The sequence below is a fragment of the Panonychus citri genome, unplaced genomic scaffold (genome assembly GCF_014898815.1).
Source record: "Panonychus citri isolate SS breed McGregor unplaced genomic scaffold, ASM1489881v1 Contig00138, whole genome shotgun sequence".
NCBI lineage: Eukaryota > Metazoa > Arthropoda > Arachnida > Trombidiformes > Tetranychidae > Panonychus > Panonychus citri.
The window spans coordinates 3,502,507-3,529,100 of record NW_026515543.1 but is presented as its reverse complement, the minus strand read 5'-3'; the positions used below and the strand labels follow the sequence as shown (position 1 = coordinate 3,529,100).

Below are 26,594 nucleotides of genomic sequence, written 5' to 3'. Positions count from 1 at the left end.
TGACAATCTCTATTAACCTTTCCAAATAATCAATTGATGATCCATCAAAATGAAAGAGTTTACATTTAAAGGTAAATGATGATTTAATTATTTCGTTTCTTTGTTTCTCTTGATTATAAAAGTTTGCAACCACTTTTAATTAACAGTTACTGGTAATTAGTCAAAGATAAATCTAATCGGATGACCATTTGAAAAGATAATACCAGTTAATTGAGAGGACATTGATTATTATCATATGTTTGGATTAGCTTAATCTCTCATTGATTATCATTATCGTCGCGAGTAAATTAAAAGTGATTACAAACTCAAAATCGGTGGCTGTATATCCAAATTTTAGATTGTTAAAGTTAAGATGGTCAAGATTAACTGGATTTATTAATTGTCTTCTTCTCCTTTTTTGTTTCCTAATCTAATCAATTACAATTTAGGTTAATTAAAATCACAGAAGTTGATGATCAAGGAAACGAAATCTATTAATAGTTAATCAACATTGAACTTCGCCCATCAAGTAAATATAAAGGTTAGTTTGTCAACAATTATTCCAACAATTAATAAATCATCAATTCTAATTGTAATGATATAACCTATTAATGGTTAGTAAGATCAATCAACTAACAAACGATTGGATTGAAAAAAAAAACACTAATTTAATTGTTGATTCACATTTTATAGTGAGATTAAATTAATCAGCTAATCTTTATTTTCTGATCATTTTAATTGTTTATTTATGCTTAACAATTAATTTATATCTTAATTTTGCTCAACTGATTAATAAATCTATCACTTGCAACCTCAATCAGAATCAATTAATTACTTATTCATATCATATATGTGAATGATTAAGATTCAATCATGATGATTAAAAGGATTCATTGGATAATTTGATTGACGATAATCTTTAAATAAACTAATCAACGAGATGAAATTAATTGTTGGTCAAATTGTTGTTTATTATCATCTCTCACTAATCTGTTAATCGCTATGAGTTTAACTGTTATGTTAATTGTGCTTTTGTTACTTTGATTAAACGTTTTATCATCTTAATCATGATCATGATAAAACTTTTGATTGACTTGTTAATCAAGAATTAACTAAATGAAAGTCAATCAAATAAATTGTGATGATCAAGAAATAAAAAACTAAATATTTTTCAATTCACTTAATCTATTAAAAGATTTTCACATTTCCAACAATTAACTAACTAACACCAACAATACAATTCAATTTCATGGTTGATTCAGATTTGCTTAACCATTTATTTAACTTAATTGTAAACGATCAACATGACATGCAAGTTAAATTGTTTTGCATTAATGTCAACAATTAACTGGGACAAGTGATCACTTTTTAATCATTTCACTTTAATATTCAAATTAGCTCGTTAATTGTTATCACTTATACTTGATAATCAATCAAACAATGGAAATTTAATTTGAAAAAGTGCTGATAATCAAATCAACTCTTAATTGTTGGTCAAATTTAGACGGTTAATTTGATAATAATATTATTAGTACATCACTTATCTGATTGAAATTGATTTGATTACAATGTAACAATTTATTTTTGTTTTTAAAATTAACCTTGAATAGATTTGATTGTTAACTTTTAATGATTGAGATTGTTAATTTGATTGTGATGATACTTTCTTAATATTCAATATATCAATTTAGATATTGATTGTTATTAAGGAAAAATCAAAGATTAGTCTTTGTTTTCAACACTAACAATTTAGGGAATCATTTGATTGTTGTGAATTAGATTACGATCAAATTTGATTGTCAATGATATCTTTTCATTGTATTGGCCTAATATTAATAGTTGAATTGTTATTATTAATTGTGGCATCGTTACTATCATTTTTGATAAATAATTGTAAGATTCATGAATGAAATTAACAATAAAGTGATCATCAAGTTTAGTGTTCAATTGAATTGAGGCTAAATTGTTGGATTAATTATGTAAACTGATGTCCCAATGACCTCAAGAAAGCAATATTTAGATGATTGGGTTAATTTCAAGTAAATTGATTTGTTGATTAAAATTGTAATTTACTTATAATCGTTAATTGTGATAATTATTTCAAGTTTACATGTTGAAAATAATAATAATTTATGAATGTGTTGTAAAATTAGAATCAATTTTAATTGTTATGATGATTTAAGGTTGTTGATTGTTAACAATGAAGTTAATCAACTAATGACCATCGTTTATTGTACTTTAAAACAATCAGTTGATTGCTAATTAAATGTAGATTTATATAAATAATTTAACTTTTTCCGGTTTAAATTTTGATCACTTTGTTTCAAGTCTATTGGTATTCAGGGAATAACAATTAAGTTGATTATGTAGATTGAATTAGTTAATTTTGGTTGCATTTTTGGAATTGGAGTTTAAATTTCTTGCAAATTTGACTAAAGTCTCAGCTGGCCAAGGTTCTCTCACAGGTAAATTAACTGGACCATAATAGTAGGACGGAGGAGGAGGAGGTGGATAAGGTGATGATGCCTGAGGCGGAATATAAATGAATCCTGGTCTTTTTGTTTTCGATTTCTTTTTTTTCGACTTCATTAAACCAGCGAATACATTTGGAAATTTAATTTGACTCGGTTTCTTGTTTCTTTTCGTCGTGATTGGTATTGGTGACAGAGAAGGTAATTGTGGAGGTGAAGGGATTGCCATTAATTGTGGGTGATGATGATTATGTTGGAGGTGATGACCATTGATTGAAGGATTAGGTCCATAGTCGACAACTTTACGATAATAAAATGGACTGAAATCATTGGGGATGACCAGTTCTACCTTGTGAGATGAGGGATTGGAAGAAGATGGTGATGAAGATGAGGATGGAGATGTTAAAGCGGACGATATGGACGAAGTTGAAGATGGAGAAGTGATTCTTGATGATGAAGATGAAGCGGGAGGTAAGATCATCTTTCTCCATTCGATTTTAACATATCTTGGTCTTCCGGGTAGGGAAGGTGTTAAAGTTGGACTTGGAATACGAGGGCAATCAGTTAATTGTGGTTTATTTGGATAACGGTAAGGATTATATCCATCTGCATACTCGGATATTTGTGGTAACGCAACTGGAGATGGAGTATTATTATAACTAACTGAATTAACAGTAATCGCACTGTCGTTGTTAGTTGAGAGATTCTGTTTACCGATTAAATTTAAATTTCCATCTCCATCTATTCCGGGAACATTTTTCTCACCATAATCATACTTTTCATCGCCATAATCTTGATCCAAATTAATTATATCACGAATCGACTCGTAGGTACGATTTTTGGCTCGAATAGGTCGACCTTTACCATCCAATTGGACATTAACTATTTGACCATTAGGAGATAAGGTCACTGATACGGGAGACGGAGACGGTGGCGATGATGTTAACGTTGTATTTGAGCTCGAAGCACTTTGTCCAATGTGTATGATATTTGTATCATTGATGAGAGGCCCCCAACGGACACTATTTGATGGGAAAACAAAAATACACAATAATAATAACAAATCTAATGAAATTAAATCAATCCAATCCATTATTAAAGTTTAAATTGTCCATCAAATTAGTAGATTATTAAAACGCTTACACCAAACACTTTCAACATAAAAAAATTTATGTAATCCAATTGTGAACATGGATTTGGAACCAAAATATAAACTACAGTTTTGAATGAATCAAATTCCTTAATTGTGTGACATCTCGGTTAACCATTTGATCCATAAGTGAGTCTGTAAGTGGTGACAACTAAAAAGATGATAGGAAGATAATACAAAGAGACAATTAAATTTGCTTAACCAGATCTTCCAATTGAATACTGACCTTGTTTCCCGAAAGCATAGATGCCAAGAAAAATGTCATGGTCAATGGATGAGTCAACATATTTGTTTTAATCTTTACACATCTATTGGTATATCAGGTTGTTAACTAATTGTCACAGTTAACTGAAAATTTTCAATAGAATACAATTGGCCTGAATGAGAAAAGAAAAGAAAAAAATCAAAAAAGAGAAAAAGAGAAAAAATTCATACAGAGATGGAGAGAAATGAAAAGCTTCAGTAGTCAATAAGAACAAGAATAATTTCCACCATGATTCCAATCCAAATAAAAGATATTTTTTACTTGGAAAATTAAGAATTTAATTAATTATCAGTCATTAAAAACTCTGTAGTCAATTGTTACTTAAGTTGAACAAAATCAATATCAGATTGAAATAAATTTGCAAAGAAAACAATAGAAACATTCAATTGTTGCTTACCTTTAATGTTGATTTTATTTTTTCCTGCTTTGGGATTCATATCAAGTTACTCGTGAAGATATTGAATCAATTATTGTCAATTTCTTAATCACTACAATTAAAAAAATATACGAAACTTTGAGTAACATTATCACTGGAAAATTTGAGAACCAGAATTTGAAAAGACCAGAAATCGAAGATTTGGAATCGATCCAATGAAATAAATCGATTAACTTGAATAATTGATGGAAAAAATCTGATAAAATCGCGATTCTGTTCGATATTGACTTGAAATTAAGATCGATATTTCTGATTGATTCGATTACTCGGTAACCACATGCGACTGAAAAATCCATTTGTGTTTACATTTTTTTAGTTAATTAATTGTTTTCATTAGAATTGCCTGATGATGTTAGCAAAAAGATTTCTACAATTGGGATCATTAGTTAATTATAATGTTAAATGTTCCAGTAATTTGTGTGGAAAAGGTTTGATCTGTGGTCAGTATGCGATAGAAAATAGAAACACATCTAATCTTAGGTTCAAATCAACATTTTCATCGCCATCTTCATCCTCATCTTCAACTAAACCATCTAAATTAAAAGTATTTCTTGTCGGAGGATTAACATTTTGTGCCACTTATGCCACTATCGAAGGATTCAGTGGTTATTTCAAAAAGAGTAAAAAAGTGGACGAAGATCATGGAAAACCAAGTGAAAATCACCTTGAATGGGACAGTTATTTAAGAACAGGTAACAAGTTTAATTCTCACTTATTATTCATTTACTTTAAATCAATGAAAATCCAATAAGTTCATCAGTTCATCAGATCTTTACAAGTTGAGTGACTTTCGAATATCAAATGATAAACCTTCAGCAATCATTGTTTTCTATTAATTAATAATATAATTTTTCTTTCTATTATTTTAGTTCAGAATAAACCGAAAGGAACAATTGCCGGATTCGTAATTCCAAAAGAAACTCTACCGACTATCCCAGTTTCTCGAGAAGTTGATGGACCTTTCAAACTAAATGGAACCAAATTGTCACTATTTCAATATCAAACGTGTCCATTTTGTTGCAAAGTCCGATCTTTTCTAGACTATTATGGTTTACCTTATAATGTTGTCGAAGTTGATCCAGTTATTAGACAGCAATTGAAATTTTCTAAATATCGTAAAGTACCAATATTATTGGTCGATGAAAAAACTAAGGATGGTAAAGAATCAAGCAAATATGTACAATTAACTGATTCATCATTGATTATCTCGATTCTGTCCACTTATTTAATGTACAATCAAGGAGCTGAAAATATCCAATCAATAATGGACTTTTACCAAAATATGGTTTGTATTTATGTCTTGATTAGCAGATTCACTTATTCTAATCATCAATTGGCTTTCTTTTTCTTCTCAATTAGGATGATAGTCGAGGATTTGAAACTGATGTTATCAATAAGTATTTCTTGATGATCGGAGAGGCTTGGTCACCAGAGAAATTGAAAGCCAACGAGAATAAATTACACGAAGAGCGACACTGGAGAGAATGGGCTGATAATGTTCTAGTTCATGTGATATCACCGAATGTTTATCGAACTTTGGATGAATCATTTGACGCTTTCAACTATTTTTCTGAAGTTGGTCAATGGGATAAATATTTTCCAACATGGGAACGATTAATATGTATCTACATTGGAGCTATTGGAATGTATTTTGTAAGCAAACGATTGAAAAGGAGACATCGATTGAAGGAAGATGTTCGAAGTTCACTTTATGATGTTGGTAATCAATGGATTAAGGCGATAGGTAAAAATAGGAAATTCATGGGAGGAGATAAACCAAATTTAGCTGATTTAGCTGTTTACGGTGCTCTCAGTTCCTTCGAGGGATGTGAAGCTTTTCGTGACCTTTTAAAGAACGTCAACATTGGTCCTTGGTTCTATTCGGTGAAAGAGCTTTGTAACGCTCACGCTGGATCCAAATTTCTGACCAATGCCAATAAGTGAACCGATACTAATATATACTAGAGAATTGACCGGAATTTGATTCACATTTTTGTTTTTACTGCAACTCTATTAGTCAATGAGTCGAAACAAGAAAGAAACTACCAAGTGAACCGCTTAAAATTAACCAGAAAAATATCACAATTGTGATTTGTGTATTAATCGTGATTGGGATTCATTGAACCTCATTTGCCAACAAACATTTTAAAAAGAAAAGAGAATGTAGTTTAAATTAAATAAATTATATCACTTGGCGAAACTTGTAAAGAAATTTGATAAGAATCCATGGATAATGAGTAATTTGAACTTTCTCTGAAATTTTCTCCAAATTAATTGTATTTTATCACAGTAATCGTAACATTGTTCCATTTGGATATTCGGTGCTGAATAATACAAAAGAAAATACGACGATGATGATTAGAACATGAGGAAGAAAACCAAAGATATTCGAAGATATTTACCATTGGACGAAATCTCCGCCGATTAAATCGAGGACATGATACGCGATTCCAAGTTGAACATCTTTGGGCAACTTTCGAGCAAACAGTTCAGTTCGATTGACCTCATGGTACTTTGTTCTCTTGATCATGGATAGTAGAGCATTTCGACCAGCGGTAAAGGTCTTATAAAAGTGGCCACAATTGGGAAGAGACAGTAACCATGAACCAACAGTTCGATGAACAGCTAACACTCCATTATGAACTAATTCTTTGATTTGATCTTCGGTGAACTGATATTCATTCTTAAGCTGAGTCGAGGTATAAGTTGAAGATGAATTTACCGTCAACACTTTATCAATGAATTTCTCTAAAATAATCAAAAGATGGACAAAAGAAAAACAATTAGAAATCATAATAGAAATTCAATTTACATGTAAACCAACGAGAGAAAAAAACTCACCCAGAGCGTTTCCATTGTAATTACTTCGTAAATAATTGATATAATCCTCAGTGTAGATTAAGGCAGTATCAGTATTAGTAATGGTACTTCCTAATTTGAATGAAACAATTAATCCATCATCACAGAATTTACTCTAATCAGGAAGATCAACAATTAGAAAACATTTTTGTTATTCCGAAAAAAAAAGGATAAAGAGATTCTGATGATTATCTTCAATTATAACAATGATTCTGAATGAACACCAAATTCAACAATCAAGCTTAATGTCATTTAGATCAATTAACTTACCAATTCAATATCAACTTTACTCCGATTCTTAATTAAAGGATAACATTGATGTTTCCACATGATGGAAGGAAAATTATCACCAAATAGCTGATTGGAGAAAAGACTTTTAACTTGATCCAGAGCATTTTTAACATCTAACAGTTTGCTATCTAATTAGAATATCAAACAATCAATAGAAAATCACAGAAAACAATTAAAACAATTAAAACAAATTAGAAAACAACAAATGAATCAACAATCATATGGAAAAGAGATTATCACTTACCCATTACCTGGCAAATCCTTTTGTTTGATTCTTCTTGTTCTTCATTTTTCCTCTTGTTATAATTCATTTTATCCGTTGATTCTTGATTCCGATGGACAATTAGAATTTACTCTTGATTATAACAATTTAATTAAAAGAAATTAAAGGAAAATTGTTTACGTGGAACAGAATTAGTTAAATCAATCTCGTTAAAATGAAATACAACTTATACAATTTTCTGGTTTTCTCACTCACCGAATCAGCTGATTCTCTTTGAGTGATGCAACAGAAAAAAAGTAAACATGAAAGATTAAATCTCTCTTTCGGCTTAATCCAATTTTCTAATCCTTTTCGATAACTTTGATTTACTTTTCTCTTTCTTGATGAATAAACAATTAGTTTTAATTAGTGAATCAACTAATTGAAAGAAAATTTGTTTCTCTATTTAGTTACTTTCCCTTTGTGTAAATTGTGATTCTTGAATCATTGTTATGATGATTAATAGAAAGTTAAATTTAATTGTCTTCTTTTTTTCTTAATTGTAAATATTAATAAACAATTGAACTGTCACTATATATCCTAATGATTATTTGGACTAATTGTCTTGCTCGATTTGAATTAACAATCAATACACAGTAAATTTTACGGTTACCATGAACTCAACTAACCTTGATTAAAATTTAATTGTGATCAACAATTTATCAGAAATGATTAACAATCAAGATGAAAACAACAATAAGAAAACTTTGATTATGATTAATGAGAAGAGGAAAGTTACAACAATTAGATGAGAAGAAGATGATTCTTCATGGACAGATAATTATGATCATCTAATCACAATTAAATAACAAGCCTATGATGTTGAGGTGATGAAGAAGATACTATTTAATTAATCATTGGGATGAGAACAATTAAATTGTTTCCAATTGCAACCAAGAGACAAACGCTGGATAACAATAAACCCGGACTAATAATTTTGAATATAATCTACCAACCGTTGATTGTGATTAAGAAATAGAAACAGTAACATAATTAGAGATGATGATGAGAGAGAAATTAATTGTGATCATATAAAGGAAAGTTAAAAAGAGAGTAAAAAATTAGCTGGTTAGTTGATTGAATTTCTGAATAATCATATTGCCCTGATTTAAGGAGGAGAACAAGCTGATTTACTGATTGTTGTCTCTTTTCAGTTAATTGTTGTCATAATCTTTATCTAGATTGATCTAAATTTCTCTTTCTTTTTGAATTTTCTCATCAAAACAAATCACAATCAATGAGAATCAACAAACCCATGAAAAGTATAAGCGGATTTTCATCTTTATCAACATCTTATTGTGAATTCAATGTTACCTTTAATCATTAAGGTAAATCCTTTTTTTCAACTTCTTCTCAATCTTTCCCTTTCAATTATTAACCCATCTCTTTGTTATTGTTGTTAATTATTGACAATTAGGATCCTGGAATCACATGTATACAGCCATCGACTGAGTTTGCATCAATTTTTGTGTGACAGAATTGAACATTTTGGATTATCAGTAACACTTAATTCACTTTATTTCGACAACTAAAACACCAACAATTAACTAAATTAGAATGTCTACAATTCGTGTTTTAGGTGAGTTTTCATTGATTCTCTTTCTCTTTAATTGTTGATTGCAGTTTAATCATTTCTTGTTTTTTGTTTCTTTCTCTGTTTGTGTTTGTGATCTGTTGATTTATTCCAGGAGATTTAGTTATTTTCACCATCGCCGTTCATCTTAGTTTATCTCAATTGGTCTTTGCCAGTGTACCAAAAGCCGCTGCCGCTAATTTAACGGCCTACAATACACCTTATGCTTATTATGATTACGAACGAGATCCTCGCCAATGGATGGGAACACCTTATACACCTTATGGGGCATCAGTCGCTCCCCTGACCGGTGGATTAGAAGCAATTGCAATCGGTCTTTTAATTGCTCTTGGAATTGGAATAATTGGATTCCCATTGGTTCTTCTCCTTTTCTCACTTTTCCTTGGAAATTCTGGTTCAGGTCTCAGTTTTGTTCCACCGGCATCAACAACCACCGTCACTGGCCGTAAACGACGAGATGTCCTAAGTAACCTTTTCCCCCAAGTTCCACCTCAACTTCAAGATCGATTAGTGAAAATGTTCAGTCAATTCAGTGAATCTCCTGATAAAATGGCCTTTATCAAGAAATACTTGGAATCTTAATCGATCTCCTAATCTACAATCATCAAACTTTTTCCAAAGTGATAAAACTTTTTTTACCATCTCAAATTTTGTTAATTTTTTCCCGAACTGTAAGCCCACCAAAAAGTAATTGCAATCAGTTGATTATAAAATAAACAACCAACTGAATTCAGTCAATTATGATTATCATACTGTAAAAAGAAACTGTAAAAGCTCATAATCAAACCCAGTGACATTTAAAATTGAAACTTTTTTGTTGAGAAAAAAATTAATGCTAAACATTGAAAACATTTAATAATTAAGACAGAAAATCAATCGAAATTGAATATGAGAAAAATGTTGAACAAACTGACCATTTAACATTTCAATCATTTAATACATAGAATTGAATCAAAAGAAATTGACAATTAATCAATTAGTGAATGAGATGGATTATTGAGGATTTTAAAAAGTGATTTAATTATTAACGACTTGAAGCCGTTGCCAAGACAAACTTTGAATTTTGTCAAGCATCTCAAGCAGGAATCTCGGCTTACAATCGATCCACTGGAACCACTTTTGGAACAGTTCAACGTTTCATGATAAGACAATGTCTCTAGTTGCTGCTGGACCTTTAGAAGATTCTTTCTATGGTCAACTTCTGACTGCGCACTCGAAAATACCAGTTGGCAAAGAAAAACAAAATTCTACTCTCGGAGATGCTCGACAGTTCTACGATTGTCCTCAATAGACAATAGATCACAAATTTCTCTTACTCATCAATTCGATTTCGTATCCTTGTCAAATATCAATTTATGTTCCATTTTTAGTCTAAAAAATCGTTCTTAATCATCTTAATTAACTAAATATTTTGCCATTTTAATCAACCTGAAGTAATCAAGTCTCAGTCTATTCATGTTATTATTTATATCATTTTATTACGTTGATAATTTTAAACATCAGTTTTGACGTTTTTTTTCTATTCTATTTCAATTGTTTATCTCTATTCAGTTTAATCGTGATGGATCGTAATGATCGACGAAGGTCAGAAAGTGAACCTTTACCACCGAAAGAACTTATTGTAGCATTGATTTATAGAAATAAGCTTCAATTTGTTGTCATTGAACGAATAATAATGTTTTTATTAAAATTTTTCTAGTATTTTTTGTATACAATTTTCCTTAGCCGAAGATCATGGTAAGAATCATGTACGTAGGGAAATCAAATTCTGGGTCTGGATCTATTGTCTAGAAAAAGCATACGATAAAATTTACCTCCAGGGAGAAAATCAGGATCCATTGCGAAAGTATCGCTGTCATGAACTTTACCTACAGAAAAGAAAATAACACTTATAAAAACATTCTTGGTGTTTGTTTATTTACCTGTAGATGATACCAGAAGAATAAAACCAAGATTGACAACAGATTCACTAAATGAGAAAAGAGATTAGTAAACAATGTGAATGGAAGCCAAAAGATTCACTAAACCAACACTTAGAAAAACACATTATAAGTGTTGGTTAATGGCTCGAGTTCAGCTACCTTGGATATGATTATTTGAATGAGAGTAGAAAAATAAACGCACTTTAGTCAATTGTCAATAAATAAAGTGAACCTTTCCACCAATCATAATTGATTGTAACATTATTTTTATCAATTATCAGAGAAAACTATGCTAAAAATTTGAATCACTAAAAGTAAGGGAAAGCTACTAATTAACGCTGAAAAGCTGTTCATTTAGTTCATCTTTTTGAAACTTCTGACCATCTTTTTGTCTATCGTCTTTGTTTTTACTAATAAACCTCCATCGTGTTTATTGTCATCGGGAAAAAGACCTCTCAATGTCACATGAATGATGGGTCGTATGACGTTCGTACATATACTGAGAGAGACCTTTTGTATGTAGAATTTGTCAGATATTGTTTGTCCAATTAGCTCATTTACAGAAAGATAATATTGTTCATATTGATGTACAGCCATCCCAATGTGATCTGTATCTGAAACGATTCACATCAAGAAATAACCGCGATACCAAGCACTTTTAATATTTTTTTACCAAAACAAATCTGATTTTCTGTAAGGGTATAAAAATTTGTGTAACATATGACAGTGTGAATTTGGTATAAAATGAAGTTTCATGATCAGTAGTAATAAAACTGCCCGGTCTGGGACAAAAAGAGCGCGAAAATCACCAGACCGGGAATAATTAATGGACAATTCATTTGATTGATTTGAACTATTAATCACAAATGATTAATTTTAAATTGATGGTTGTACACAAAAACACAAATCACTGGAGGGTAATGGTATTGATCCCAACTGATATTTTTGATTTTTTGATGACAAGAACATCATGACACTGAATTAATATGCACTTCAGGGTTTCAATTTCCTCTTTAGAGAGAATATTCTTGCCAGGTGAGTTTAATGAGAGAGAAGCAATGATAAGATGTAATTTTCGAGTCAGCGGTCTCGCTCCAAATGAAAACCTGGAGAATAGAAGAATAGATGCCCTTTATGTAGGTGTCCAGTAATTAGGGCTGTCCTGACACATTTCATTGATTAATTATTTAACTGACGTTTTTCAACTAAGAAATCAATTTTTACTCCTCATTTCAACTAATTAATTGCTGTAATCATTGTGATAACCATTTATATTTACATTCTCAAAAATTCCAATCAGGTTTGAATTGTTTATCATTCTTTTTTATTTCAAGGACAGGTAAGGCTCAAGATATATCCGTAAGCTCAATTTTTCTACTTTCAGCTGACTTTTTTCGGCTTACGATTCGCGGCTTTCTAGGAAAATAACGTTTCTATTGTAACCAAGACAACCGAGCTGTGCTTTTAATTGTTTATTTTTGCTTCTAATTCAGTGCTCATTGAACAATTTGTTATTATGTATTATACTCAATTCAAGTTAATCATGAAATTGTAATCAGACAGTGGAACAGTAATTGGTCAGCCTGGATCGAGGCTTTGATCAATTTTAAGAAACTTGCCAAACAATTTAGTTTGACGAACCTCGAATAAAACTTAATTGTTTGGCAAGTTTGCTAAACTTGATTTGTCGATTAATGATTAAGTTGAGTAATTAGCTCTGATCAAAACCACGATCCAGGCTGATCAAACTAATAGGTTTGTTCATTGAACGCACAATAAGGTTATTATCGAGTTAATTACTCAACTTAATCATCAATCTGAGATCGAAAATAAATTTTAAGAAACTTGCCAAACAATTAAGAACCTCGAATCAAACTTTATTGTTTGGCAAGTTTTCTAAACCAATCACTTCAATCAATCAATTGAAGTTTTTTCTTCATTCATTTCTGAATTTTCTTAAATTGTTGAACCTTTAGTTGCCGTTTGATTAAATTGTGATAATTAGAGAGAAAAAATTCACTATAATAATGATCATTATATTTACCTTGATGTTGTTGAAGTTTTGATTGTTGTTGTTGTTGTTGTGGTAGTTGTTGGGATTGAATTTGAATTACCCAGGTCAATGTAATGGTTACAATAGTCCAGAATTTAAATTGAATCACGTTGAGATGATTAGATTGATTAGATTATCAATTTACAATATTGAATGATGACAGGGAGGTAATAGAAACAGAATCTAGATAATGATGAACGTTCTTCAATGATATGAAAACGTCAATTGATTGTAATTTTGATTGTTTGTTGACTGTTGACAAGCACGATTTTTATTTTATTTTCTTATATCAACTATTGGATGAATGAAGGATTACCAATGGGATAAAGATGATTGTATATGATGATGAGTGAGTGAAATTTGCAGAGTGAATTGTCAAAGGATGTTAGTTGATTGTCACGGTCTAACCAGCACTAAGAACTGAGAGTTTCAAATACTGACCTTAAATTGCCCAGTTGATAATCAGTGTTGTCTGTTGCTCGGTATTTGTGAACAATCTCTTGCAACTGATGCATCCAAGGCCGAAGTTGGTCCGAATATGAGCTTCGACGCCGGTCACCATTGTATGTAGAAATCGGGCACCTCGAGCGTTACAATTAATAACTTGCGACAAATACTTCTCAAGAAGGTGGTACGAAATCGCTTTTTTACTCTCGATGTCCCAGATGATGTATATCGTCCCAAAATAATAGGTGGGGATAGCGACTTCTGGTCTAAGATGAGAAAGAAAAAAAGATTAAAATAATCGATACTCGGACAATGTAGCGTGTAAAATGTAAATACTTACATCTCTAGACATAGACGAGGCGAATCATATGTAACCATCGAATTCGAGATAGTAAACATCATTTGCTCCATCTGAAGCCGGCGAATGGGCCAACTTCAATTGTAGGTGTTCCAAAAACGGCCTGAACTACGTACCGTTCCATTGAAATTTGTAAAGTCTAGTGTTGTTCGGGTTTGTCGTGCAAGACTTCGACCGGTGAAAGGCTGAGTTTTGCGTACTTTTCGTAGAATTTTTTTCCGCTTATCTCTGGCCTTTTGGCAATGTCCATCATAATGACCATACAATGAGGATGCGATGTTGTAAGTGGAATTGCAATCATTGCAGACATAAATAACGAAATTTGAACAAATATGTCGAGACAACATTTATTTGGTTTTTGAGACACTCTGGTAGCGATGGCCACACGGACAATCTTCCAAGTTACACCATGTTTCCCGAATGCTGCGATAAATCAAATCCGTGACTTCAAGGTCAAATACGGGCCTGTCGTTATCCATCATAAAGATTTGGAAGCTCCGTGGTTGTTGATGATAATGGAGATTGAGATCTCGACAGCTCCTAGAAAAAGTCAAATTGTTATTAGAAGAAGAAAGAACATGAAGAAGCAAATTTAATTGGGCTACTTACCAATTTAAGTAAACAAGGCCTACTGCTGGAATGACGTTGGGAGCGATGACATTGTAAAGTGCAATTATCGAAGAAAAATCGAAATTTGCTCTTGATTGAGACCAGCCTTGAACTCGCCGAAGGTATCTTTCCATTTAAATTCTATTGCGGCCATGGCATAAACATAACCTGCAGACAAATCTTTATCCAATTGGCCTCGAAGCGGTGAACTTTCCGAACGATAGCTAACAGTTGATGAAAATGACGATGATGACCGACTTCTTCGAATCGATGTTGACTTCTGAGGTGGTTCTGGTTCTGTACTCGGTCCATCTGATTGTCTCGATTGAGTTGACGATCTCCGAGGAGAAACTTGTTGAGGTTCTGGTGTTGGTGATCTTTGACTCGATACACGCCGTGTAGGTGATGTAGTGAGTGATGTTGGCAGTGATGATCTTTGTTTGATGAATTTCTTAAAAATGATTAATTAACAAAAATAAACAATTAAAAGCACAGCTCGGTTGTCTTGGTTACAATAGAAACGTTATTTTCCTAGAAAGCCGCGAATCGTAAGCCGAAAAAAGTCAGCTGAAAGTAGAAAAATTGAGCTTACGGATATATCTTGAGCCTTACCTGTCCTTGAAATAAAAAAGAATGATAAACAATTCAAGTTTGAATTTCAAACCTGATTGGAATTTTGAGAATATGGAGATTTTTTCCTTGAAAGAAAACCAGAAAATCGTAATTTTTAATATTCGCGCTAAAATGTGTTCTAGTTTCCTAAATACGCAAAGGTCATTTATTATACCTTAACAAGAGAAGAAGACGTTCAATTTTCAGGTGACTAGCCCGTAATCACACCAGTCACATCGCAAGCCAAAGTTTACGACTGTGAACATTCGACCACGGGCTGAGTCCATACAACAATTTCTTTTCTCTGCCAATAGATGTCACACTCTCAACAAGATTCTTTGTGATTAGTTAATTTAGGTGGAATCTGATATTTATTATAGTTCCCCCTTTCTCTTGAAACGACAACTTTAGTGGCTTAATGCGTCTAAAACTTCAAGCGAATGTTCGTAGGAACAGAAATTTCACCGAACAACTATTTCTCAAAACAACTAACCAAATACTTACCAATGACAATACTCAGGACATTCGTTGATGAATAATTGAAGATGATTTTCATCAGAATCTCTTTATCCGCTTTTTTTGGAAACAACAATAACTATCATCTAACTGTTTATCTTCCAAATTAAAGTAAATTCTGTGATGACGAAGGTTTAATAGTTTCATTCAAATTATAAAGTCTGGACAAATTAATCAGAACAATTGATTTAATCACGATTCTCACTTTATCACAACAAACGATTGTCAAACTTTTACTTTTATCCAATGTTAATACGATCAAAGAAAATGAATTGGTAACGGCAATTTATTAATAAAATTATTTGAACATAAAGATTAATAACAACAAATTATCAATAATTAGATAATCAAGAGATTCAAATTTACCATTGAATTGATTGATAAATTGCTGTATTATTATCGTTTTTTGGTAACATTACTATTCATCCTCAGAGTCTAGTGTTTACTTTTAATTGGTGACTTTTTGCTTACTAATTTAACTAAATACACTAAATTGTGTGATGTAAAGGTAAGTTAGCATAATAACCAAAATCTAATTTCTCCCTAACTAATATTAATCACGTTAAACTATAAAATCTAAAATTTTAATCAATTTAACTTAATTTCTTTTTGTTTTATTTTAGTTTCAGGCTCATTCATGTTTCCCTAATGTGTAACCATTATCATAGTAAATGGCCAACTCCCAATTGTATTTAACTCTTTTTGTTTTTGATTCTTTTCGTTAATTTTTTCATACATAATCAAATTAGCTAATTTCTCTCTAATTTTCTCTTTATATTTTTTTTCTCTATTATTTCAATTAGCTCTTTAACTATTATCATTAGTATTCTGTTCACCTTATTTTAATTTCTTTCCATCACCATTAACATCTCTCTCTTTCTAACCAAAACTAAATCACCGTTATTATTGCATCTCTAATTGTGAACGTAGTTAAGACCAAAGATTTATGCAAACTAATCAAGTATATAAATTAAAGGGAAAAAGATTAGATTGCTTTTTATAATCTAGTTTACAAGTCATACAATATAAGTGAATGATGAAGACTCAATAGGAGAAACTATTAATAATAATTACGATATTAATATTAATATATATTAATTAGTGTATCAAAATGGTTCTAGTTTCATCTCATCATAATATTTTGATATTATAAAAAGATGATATTAATAATAATTATATCTATACAATAACCACAATCAAGATAATTACGATTAACTATTTGTTATATGCTTCTTTCTAATTATCTTCTAATTGCATATTTCAATATCAACTAATCTCCAATTTACTAATTTCTCTTTAAAAGTCTATAAGGAATTGTCACTTCAAGTTAATTACAGTTGACAAAGTCAATCAGCTGAGGATATATTTCCAATGAAAGAATACATGACAATTAACTGGAAGCAATTAGTAAACTAAACTGGTAAACAATTTGCAAGCAAATTATTCAAAGAATGAGATTCAATGTAAATACATTGATTGGGAAAAAGTTTAATCAACACTTTTCGATTAATTAATTTGATCCTTTTAATGTCGAGCAGTTTTTTTTACATGAGCTTCATGAGACACACACGAATCATCATTCACATCAATCACAATTGTGAAATGAGATTATCATCAATGGATTAATTTAATTCATCATATTGTGAGAGTATCCTAATGTATAGGAGGTAAAATGTTGGTCCAATTGTTGTCACTAAATGAAGTTAAATAGGTCTAAAGGTTTAAAGGTCACTAGGAAACAAATATGACAAAAAAAGGAGGAGGATGACAAGGATGGAGATAATGATGAAGATATGAGAGATGATGATGATGATGATGATCGAGCTAAGTAAATTGAAACTAGCTTAATGGTAAGTAAATTACTGGATGAAAAGGTTGAGGTCAACGGTCATCAATATAATATTTGTGCCCCTTTTTTTAAGTGAAAACCTAAACGCACAGTTTGAAGTCTATTAAATGTAATAGATTTAATATTTCCCCAATTTAATTGACCTACATTACGATTTCCATAATATTTAATAATATTATTATACTGATATCGTATTATTATTAGTTAGTTTTGACAAAAACTTTCACAATGAATATAATTTAACATTAACAATGAGAGACAGAGAGAGAGGATAATATTAATAGTCTAATGTAATTGTGAGTAATAACAAACTAATATCATGAAAACAATATTATTTTTATATTATCTATTGATAACATTATCCTAACAATTTGATAAACTTTTTTTCCCTTCATTTATTACATAATGGTAACATTATAATGTAAACAATTTGTAAATTGTTTATGGTTTATAATAATAACAATACGAAACTAATCAAATTACAATTTTACATAATTGAAATGATATGATTATTTTTAATCTATTTCTAATTTGATGATGATTATTTTTACAATTACAATTAAATGTGATGAGCTACCTTTTATCTGTTAAATTGGTAACAAATTGAAGGCGTAAACTCAATTGATTTAATTTATTAAAATGACAATGATGATGAAAATTGACTGATGACATTAACTTGAATAACTAATCAAAACTGTTTAGACCAATCATCAAGAGATTATTGATCTTCATTTCATCTTTATCAACCAGTTTATCCTCATCATCACCTTGTATTAGAACTGAAAGAGAGAGATAGAGAGAGAGTCACATCTTCTCATCTTCTCATCATCTTTGTTATCTTATCAATTCTAAGTTCATTATTGATTCTTTCTATTTCTCTTTCTTTTTTTCTCTCTTCCAGAATTGATCAGAAATCTTTTTCTTCATCTTGATCTGGAAAAGTCAATGAGACAAACTCATGGGAATTTCATCTTTCAAATCGGCCTAAAAATAAGTCCATTGTATAACAATGATAATAATAGCTGATGATAATGATGATAATAACAATAATAGGAAGATAGGGAAGGGGAAAAGGGAGAGAGACAAATAATTAGAGATCGTTATCCCGTTCATTGGATTCCATTAACGGTTCACTCTGATAATAATTATCCTATTAGAAAGTTATTTAAGAGCCTATTCAGAAAAATAAAAAGGTAAATCCCAAAGGTAAATGAAAAGACTTTGATGATGATTATCATCAAATGATCATTTTCATTATTGGCAAAAAAAGTATCTTCCTAATAGTAACAGATGAGACAGAGAAAAGTATCAGAAAATTAAAAGATGCAATTATCATCATATTAACATTAAAGTCCATCATCAGTCCCTAACTAACAATACTCACTAAATAGTTTCTTTATTAGGTAATTAAACATTGTAAATAATTTCTCAATCACATTTCTAATTAATTTGCTCTCTCAACCCATTAATTATCAGGTTAATTACCATCGCTTATAATACACAACTTGTAAGTAAAACTCACATTATATCACAATTATTATCTTGATTGTAAATTGATCATCCCAATGATTAAGATTAATAATAATGTTATTTTCCTATGTTTATTATCGTGTTTAATTATTGATAAATAACATTTAATCACAACCTATCTATATGTTCAGGTTATTGATGTTATTTTATCAAAAGTTATTCTGATTTGGTCAATTTTATCATCTATAATAATATTGACCATTGATATTGATAATATTTTTGTTATTATATAAAAAATGATATTTTGTTAAACTATTAGGTATCCACATAAGTAATGTCGCTTTTTAGATAGCGCTCACTCGTTAGTGAATTTCTCGAAAACGAGTTGATGAAAAGTCGTAAAAAATTTACAATATTAAGATCAATTTTCCAACTATGAAATAATATAACTTTCGCCGAAATCGATTGATTAATTTTGATAATTTATAAATTAAACTAAATCAACTTTTTTTCAATTTTTGAGATTATTTTTTCGAAACGATCATTTTTGACCTTAACAGTATCAGAAATTTTTAAAAACTAGATCAGATTGTAGAACATGAGTTGGACTATTCGATATAAAAGTTTGATCATTATTGACAATTTCCTCGAAAAATAATAATAAAATGAATTCGAAAATTAAGGAATTTTATGCATTATTTACCATTTAAAAACCATGAACAAAATTCAGAAAAAAGGGAAATTTTAAGAAAAATACAAGTCAATGGAGTTTCCATGTTAACTCATTCCGAATTCAATTTATTATTATTTTTCGAGGAAATTGTCCTAAATGATCAAACTTTTATATCGAATAGTCCAACTCATGTTCTACAATCTGATCTAGTTTTTAAAAATTTCTGATACTGTTAAGGTCAAAAATGATCGTTTCGAAAAAATAATCTCAAAAATTGAAAAAAAGTTGATTTAGTTTAATTTATAAATTATCAAAATTAATCAATCGATTTCGGCGAAAGTTATATTATTTCATAGTTGGAAAATTGATCTTAATATTGTAAATTTTTTACGACTTTTCATCAACTCGTTTTCGAGAAATTCACTAACGAGTGAGCGCTATCTAAAAAGCGACATTACTTATGTGGATACCTAATAAAAAATCAAGTCAAAATATAACAAGATATCAAAAGTTATAGTGATGATATTTTGATAAAATGATTTAGAAACCAGTAAAGTAGCCACAATGGTTAGTAATCATATTAAACTAAATCTCTTATCATCATCATCATCTTCATCTTCATCTTTATCATCACCTTAATACATGGGACTAAATCATATCTTCATGATATGAATACAGAAACGGATTGATATGGATCAGTAAATGGTGGACATGATGATGATTCAAAGCAAAATGACCAATGGTCAAAGCTGATTTATCATCCAGTTGACCATAATTCTGGTCATCATGGTGTTTCTTATTATTATGATTTGTCATCATGTAGATTCAGTTTTTTTTTCATGTATCACTATTATCAACTATCATGATTTAGTGTTCTAATAATACAATCAAGGTCAACAGGGAATTCAATGGTCAGTATAATAGTCCAAACTCCGAGCAGACTCTGATTCTTGTGTAAGTTTATCATGATAGGTGAATTTTATATCTGGAAACATTTCATCATGATAATTAAATTGTAATCATGATTAATATCATCATCACCATCTTAACCATAGCGAAAGGATTGATTTGAATTAAATTGAATAACATTTATTTTTTTATATTTGTGATATTATTGTGATCATGTTATCATGATAATTGCAACTTAATTAAACTGTTAAATCTTATCAACAATCAATTAACTTTAAATTATCACCTTAATTAGTTGACTAATTCACTTAACTCATGTCTCAACACCTTTTATAATAACTAAATTGTTTACCCTGATTTAATATAACAAGAAAGTCAACAATTAAGTGGAAATTTTAATTGAAAATCCAATAATCATCTTAAAAACTTTTCATTTTAACTTTAATTAAGTTGATTGATAAACTTTTACGAAAACTTTATATCATCATGATTACAATTAGTAGCAATCAAATTTACTTAAACAATTAAGTATCATGATGATAATGATACTCCAAAGAGTGTAATCTAATTAATCTTTGACAACTATTAATATATCATTCGAGGACAATTAATTGATTACATGAAGATTTAAAAGTTTAAAATTAATTGAGGAAACATGAGAAATGCATTTACCAAGACACAAGAAATTAAATCAAATCAAATTAACTTTTCATTGAGAAATATACTATTGATTGTGGACTATTTTTGTTAAATTGACTTTTATTGTTTTGTACCAATCAAAGGTAACAATCAAATAGTAATAGTTAAATAGTGAGAGATCGTAATGATTAAATTAATATAAGAAAATAAAATGTAAAGTAAATTGAAAGTTTCCTTTTAATGGATTCACTTTTTCTCGTTAAAATTGAAGGAGGCAAAAAGTTTACTGAGTTTCCAAGTGAAATGTTGTATTCAGAGTCTCAGGAGATAATTTCAACAAATCAGCTTCATCTTATCATCATTATCATCATGCTCCCACTTTCATCTCAGGATTTATCTTTAAATTAAGAGTCGATTATCTTAAACATCCACTAACCAATCAAATGAATCAAATCCATTGAATAGCAACAACAAAAGAAGAAGATGAAAAGACAATAAGATGATAATTCTGGAAATTATCATCATCATGAGAAGTCAAAGTTTCCCATGTGGAAATAAAAAGAGAATAACAAATTAAACTGTTTCTCCATTAAAAAGGTAAATCTTTTCTTCGAACTTTTTTTTTATTCTCTTCGAAATACTTATCATCTTCTTCTCGCAAGTAACCATTTTCGAGCATCTTCATCATATCAACTCTTTCGTTCTGTGAATCGAAAATGTGATAAGAGTGAATTTGTTTTTTTTCCATCAAAAGTGAATATATAAACTGTTCAATTTCGAACACTTTTTTGTTTCGAATTGTAAAAAACTCCTCGAGGAATAATAAACATTATCTTCATGACGATGGAATAAAATCATTCGAAAAGTGGCTTTTCATTAGTTTCGATTCGTTTTTTTTTAATGAATTGGAATTTGTTTTTTATTTTGAATTTTAGTTTTCTAAAATAAACTTGATTAGCTTTTGATTGATGACGAAATGTTTGTTTACATTTAAATGTCACAATAAGAAATTAATTGTAACTTAATAAGGGAAACACGATTGGTGTTAGTTTTTTGGGAAGCCTGTGTGAGTTAAACTGTTGATTGTCTCGTTGATTATGATTTATTGAAACCATACAATTAGGATCACTTTAAATGTCCACTAATGATGATAATCAAATGATGATTAACCAAAAAGATTAACTAATATTTTGCTTTGAATCATATTTTAATTCACTATTGTTACATATTCATTGGCCACAAGAAGCTATTAAAACTTGCGGTTGATAAGATTGGTCAGAAAATCTAATGATGATTAAGATGAAGATATTATCCTCATCATCATCATCATCTGTTATCATCTTCATCTTCATTTGCAAAGGTTTCTTTAAAGAAAGTTGAAGATGAGAGAGAGAGAAAGATATGAAAGTCAAAGGGAAAGTGATGGAAAGTATAACCACAATTGGAATACAAAAGATTAGAGTATATTTAATCTCTCTCATCTTTTTAATCATCTTTATCATCCTCATCATCCTCCTTTCAACAGACTCTTAATGCCTGGTTACACCTTTGTTGTTTTGTTAACACGCGTTACCACGTGCCGAGCAATGAATATCTATTGTCAATGGTACTTGAAGGTCTAATGGATTATGATTAAGGTTTGTTTTCACAACTAATCTTTCAATGTAATATTAGTTAATCATGTTCATCATCAGGTTGATTAAACTAATTGCGCTATCAACACCCAACTGGTCATGGTGATAAATTGGTGTTAATTGTCTGTGTAAATTGCTGGTTAGTGTGAGTGTGTGTGTATGTTAATTTCACTTTATGATTATCATTAGTTTTGTGAATGAATTTGCCTTCACTTTTAACTATTAGTAAACAATTTAAACATTAACTTTACAGATATAATTTAATAAAAGCTCAATATCTTGTTAATAACAATAAACTTCCTCCCACTTACCTGATTTGAAAAGAGTAATTTAATTTAATAGATTATCGTATATTAGCTGAACAAACTGATCATTGATTATAATAAATCATTAGATTGCTGATTCTGATTAAAGGTTAAACTGTTTGGAAATTTGAATTTTCCTTTTCCACCCAAAAACTTGGATCAGATGATTAATTATTTTCTTCTCGTAATAAAACAAACATCATTTTAATCAACTGATTCTCTGAACACTGAATAGAAATTAACTAACACAGATTAACCACACCAATCTATCAATCCGTGATTATCCTGTTGTTTAACAAGCTGTTGAAAGATAATGTTGACGATAATAGAGGAGGAAAAATCTCATCACGCAATCGAGATGATGATGAAAATGGTTGATGGAGAGTGGAAACCAATCATGATCACCAAAAGAAGAAGAAGATGATCATCATCATCATCATCATGATGTTCGTGTTCTTTTAACCATAAAATTGTTGTGACTTAGTTTCTTCTACTTCAACAATTTACCATCAATGATTTAGAGACAATTCTTGAAGACTTTTTCGAGAACAAGAAAATAGAGCAAAACATTAAAAAAAAAAAAAGTGAGTAAAAGGGAAGTGGATAAGTGGGAGAGGTGGATTATCATTTTGTCTCTCGATTTTTGGAAGAAGAGACTTAACAATCGATATCATCAATCATCATACTTTTCATCATCATTATCATCGCTCTCTCTCAATACTTTGAAGGTAAATTTGACCAATAACAGTAGTAAAGAAATCGGATGATGCACCCGGAAACTGGATTTTCTCCCGGAAGTGGGAGAAACTGACCAAAGTGGTTGCAACCAGTACTTCCGGTGGGAACTTCAGCCAGTGGTTGGAAGTACTTTCAGGTGCATCCCCACTTCCGGTGGTAACAATTTTAACCCGATTTGGGTGAAATTTTTTTCTGATTTTAACTCAATTAAAGTGAATTTTATTTCTCTTTCTTTTTGCAACTTTTTTTCTCGTTAATTAATTTTGTTATTGGTATGAGTAATTTTTGCAAACGTTTACATTTATTTAATCTTATTTTTGATGATGTATTTTGCATAAATTACAAACTTTTTGTTTATTGAGCAATTAAAGGAATGATAAAAAAAAAAAACAGCAATTGCTAAACCAAAGACTAAATATTTGGGTGACCGGCAATCGGTTCAACTCTTTCAGGAGGTAATCGTTGCACCGATCGAAGGTAATGACCAATTCTTTTAAGATGAAAATTCCGATCGGTTGTTTTCGTGGCGAATTGAGCTCGATTTACCATATCCTCACGTATGGTGTTAAAAATTCGACCAGGGCCAAATGTTGAGCTCGTTGCCGGCGGTTATGTCCTGGCATTCCTCCACACACACTTCGGAGATGTTAACATCACGGACTCTTAAGTCCAACATGTTAAGTTTTCATTTATGGATTTATTATCCTGAACAAGGATGGTAAGAGAGAATTCATGCTCATCAGAGCATCACTAATTGTTTCTATCTGTTTATTTACAGATGAATCTGTAAAGATTGAGAGATCACCAAGGATGATGATGATGATGTAGAAGGAACTGGTGATGGTGGCGGTGGTGGTGGAGATGATACTGATGGTGGTGGTGGTGGTGAAGGAACGCAACTCAATTTCCATTTCCTCGACATCATCGATTACCCGTGAAACCCTTTCGAGGAAGTTGGTCACAAAACTTCTCCGTTCAGGGTCGGTTATGGTTTCACTAATGATGAGGCGGGTTTCAATTAAGTCGTACAAAAGACTCATTGATTTTATTTAGAACAAATTAAAATGAAGTCAATTAAACAAATAGATTAAAACTGATAAGATTATGGGTTAATCTAAACTGATCTAAAACCGTTTGAAGATTAAGATGATGATAATCTAATTGACCAATGGGATTAATCTGATGCCCTTTAAGGAAATGACATGTTAATTACTCTATCTGGGTGCTAATTGGGGTTAAATTTTTAACATGGGTCCTATGGGGAAAATGATTTTCATGATAATCCAAGGGGTGGGTGTTAAAATTCTAAAAAAATCAGGAACAAATCCGCAAACAACCAAAGCCTATGAACTATAAACCAAGTTTGTAAGGTCAAAGGCAAAAAGTTTTTAATTTTCCCCTTTTCCCTTTTTTCTATTGGTGCTAGAGCATCATGGTTGGTATCATTGGATAGAGGAGGAAAAAAAAGTGCCAAATGCGCCTATTTTTATCTTTCTCAGGTCAAAGGCTTAAAGGCTAGAGGTCTTAGAAACTTTTTTCACGTGACAAAGAAATTATCTCAGCAAGTATAAGTGCTAGAGACATGAGATGTCAATCGATAGAGCTCATCGAGAAACATTAGAAAAAAATATTGGTTGACCTCTAAGCCCCACCCCCTTCCGGGCGCAAATCCTTCAATGTTACGGCCAATGTTAAGTCTATGGGAGCGAATTTTTTTCCTGGAAATGATGTAATAATTGAACGTTTTACATGTTAAATTGACGTGAGAAAATCGTTAGCGGTATCCTTTGATCTCAACAACCAATCAGAATTGAGATTTTCCTAAATTTCCATGTATCATGACTGAGTTACCAGAATCCAATTCTGAACATAAATAATTATATTTCAAACTATACTGAACCTATCTGATGATGTTTTCATCATGATAAATTCAATTTTCACACCAAAAATTCAGTTCTAAAAGTATACTGTAAATCTTGTATATCAATAGTTGTATATAAGTAAAAGATTTTTCTCTCCATTTCTTATCAATCAAAGTAAGTCTATTGTTACCACAATACGATAAACATTTACCTTTCTCCTGTTACATCACATCTGTTAATTATTAAAATGGTAAGTCCTTATCAACTAGGGTATCGTTTCTCTTCATTTCTCTTGTTTCTCTCTCTCCAGGAATCATCAAATCGACTCACCAAGAACCAGAAGAAGAAGGAGAATAAAAGGAAAAGACGTCAGAAAGCCATCAGTGAAGGTAACCTTCGAGCTAAGATGGCTTATCTGGAAGAAGAGCTGCATATACTCAGCGAGCAGCTATGACTAACCACGAGTTGGGTCTTTATTATATTGAACAAGCTGGAAAATGTCCAGATATGTTCCTAGTATATATGGAAAGGCCAATTATTATCTTACTCTTTCTAGGAAACATGAAAATAATTCAAACATGTATTTTCATAAATCGAGAAAAGTATAAAAATTAAAGAGAAATGAAGAAATGAAACCAACCTATTGTTATCATCTTTTATTTCAGTTAACTAATTATCTTTCTTTACAGGG

The 26,594-nt window shown here is 30.6% G+C and overlaps 3 protein-coding genes across 3 annotated transcripts; 2 read left to right on the top strand and 1 right to left on the bottom strand.

Moving 5' to 3' along the window:
• The first annotated feature begins 4,556 nt into the window (after positions 1-4,556).
• On the top strand, positions 4,557-6,513 carry LOC128393121 (prostaglandin E synthase 2-like). Its single transcript, XM_053353249.1, has 3 exons — positions 4,557-4,993; positions 5,171-5,586; positions 5,661-6,513. The coding sequence occupies exons 1-3, from the start codon at positions 4,648-4,650 to the stop codon at positions 6,243-6,245; spliced, it is 1,347 nt and encodes a 448-aa protein (XP_053209224.1). The 5' UTR covers positions 4,557-4,647; the 3' UTR covers positions 6,246-6,513.
• Positions 6,366-7,942, bottom strand: LOC128393122 (serine/threonine-protein kinase 19-like). Its single transcript, XM_053353250.1, has 5 exons — positions 7,696-7,942; positions 7,431-7,579; positions 7,143-7,275; positions 6,704-7,049; positions 6,366-6,625 (listed from the first exon to the last, which is right to left on the bottom strand). Exons 1-5 carry the CDS (start codon positions 7,760-7,762, stop codon positions 6,586-6,588), a joined length of 735 nt encoding a protein of 244 aa, XP_053209225.1. The 5' UTR covers positions 7,763-7,942; the 3' UTR covers positions 6,366-6,585.
• Positions 7,943-8,537: 595 nt separating this feature from the next.
• LOC128392947 (uncharacterized) lies at positions 8,538-10,623 on the top strand. Its single transcript, XM_053353040.1, has 3 exons — positions 8,538-9,041; positions 9,131-9,292; positions 9,402-10,623. Exons 2-3 carry the CDS (start codon positions 9,271-9,273, stop codon positions 9,887-9,889), a joined length of 510 nt encoding a protein of 169 aa, XP_053209015.1. The 5' UTR covers positions 8,538-9,041; positions 9,131-9,270; the 3' UTR covers positions 9,890-10,623.
• The last annotated feature ends 15,971 nt before the right edge of the window (positions 10,624-26,594 follow it).

Bases quoted from the DNA above. Each gene is read 5' to 3' on its own strand.
- LOC128393121 (XM_053353249.1), top strand. From the start codon at position 4,648: ATGATGTTAGCAAAAAGATTTCTACAATTGGGATCATTAGTTAATTAT. The intron at 4,994-5,170 runs GTAACAAGTTTA...CTATTATTTTAG, and splicing joins GGACAGTTATTTAAGAACAG to TTCAGAATAAACCGAAAGGA. The intron at 5,587-5,660 runs GTTTGTATTTAT...CTTCTCAATTAG, and splicing joins TGGACTTTTACCAAAATATG to GATGATAGTCGAGGATTTGA.
- LOC128393122 (XM_053353250.1), bottom strand. From the start codon at position 7,762: ATGAATTATAACAAGAGGAAAAATGAAGAACAAGAAGAATCAAACAAA. The intron at 7,580-7,695 runs GTAAGTGATAAT...TATTCTAATTAG, and splicing joins AAGGATTTGCCAGGTAATGG to ATAGCAAACTGTTAGATGTT. The intron at 6,626-6,703 runs GTAAATATCTTC...TGTATTATTCAG, and splicing joins GGCGGAGATTTCGTCCAATG to CACCGAATATCCAAATGGAA.
- LOC128392947 (XM_053353040.1), top strand. From the start codon at position 9,271: ATGTCTACAATTCGTGTTTTAG. The intron at 9,293-9,401 runs GTGAGTTTTCAT...GATTTATTCCAG, and splicing joins GTCTACAATTCGTGTTTTAG to GAGATTTAGTTATTTTCACC.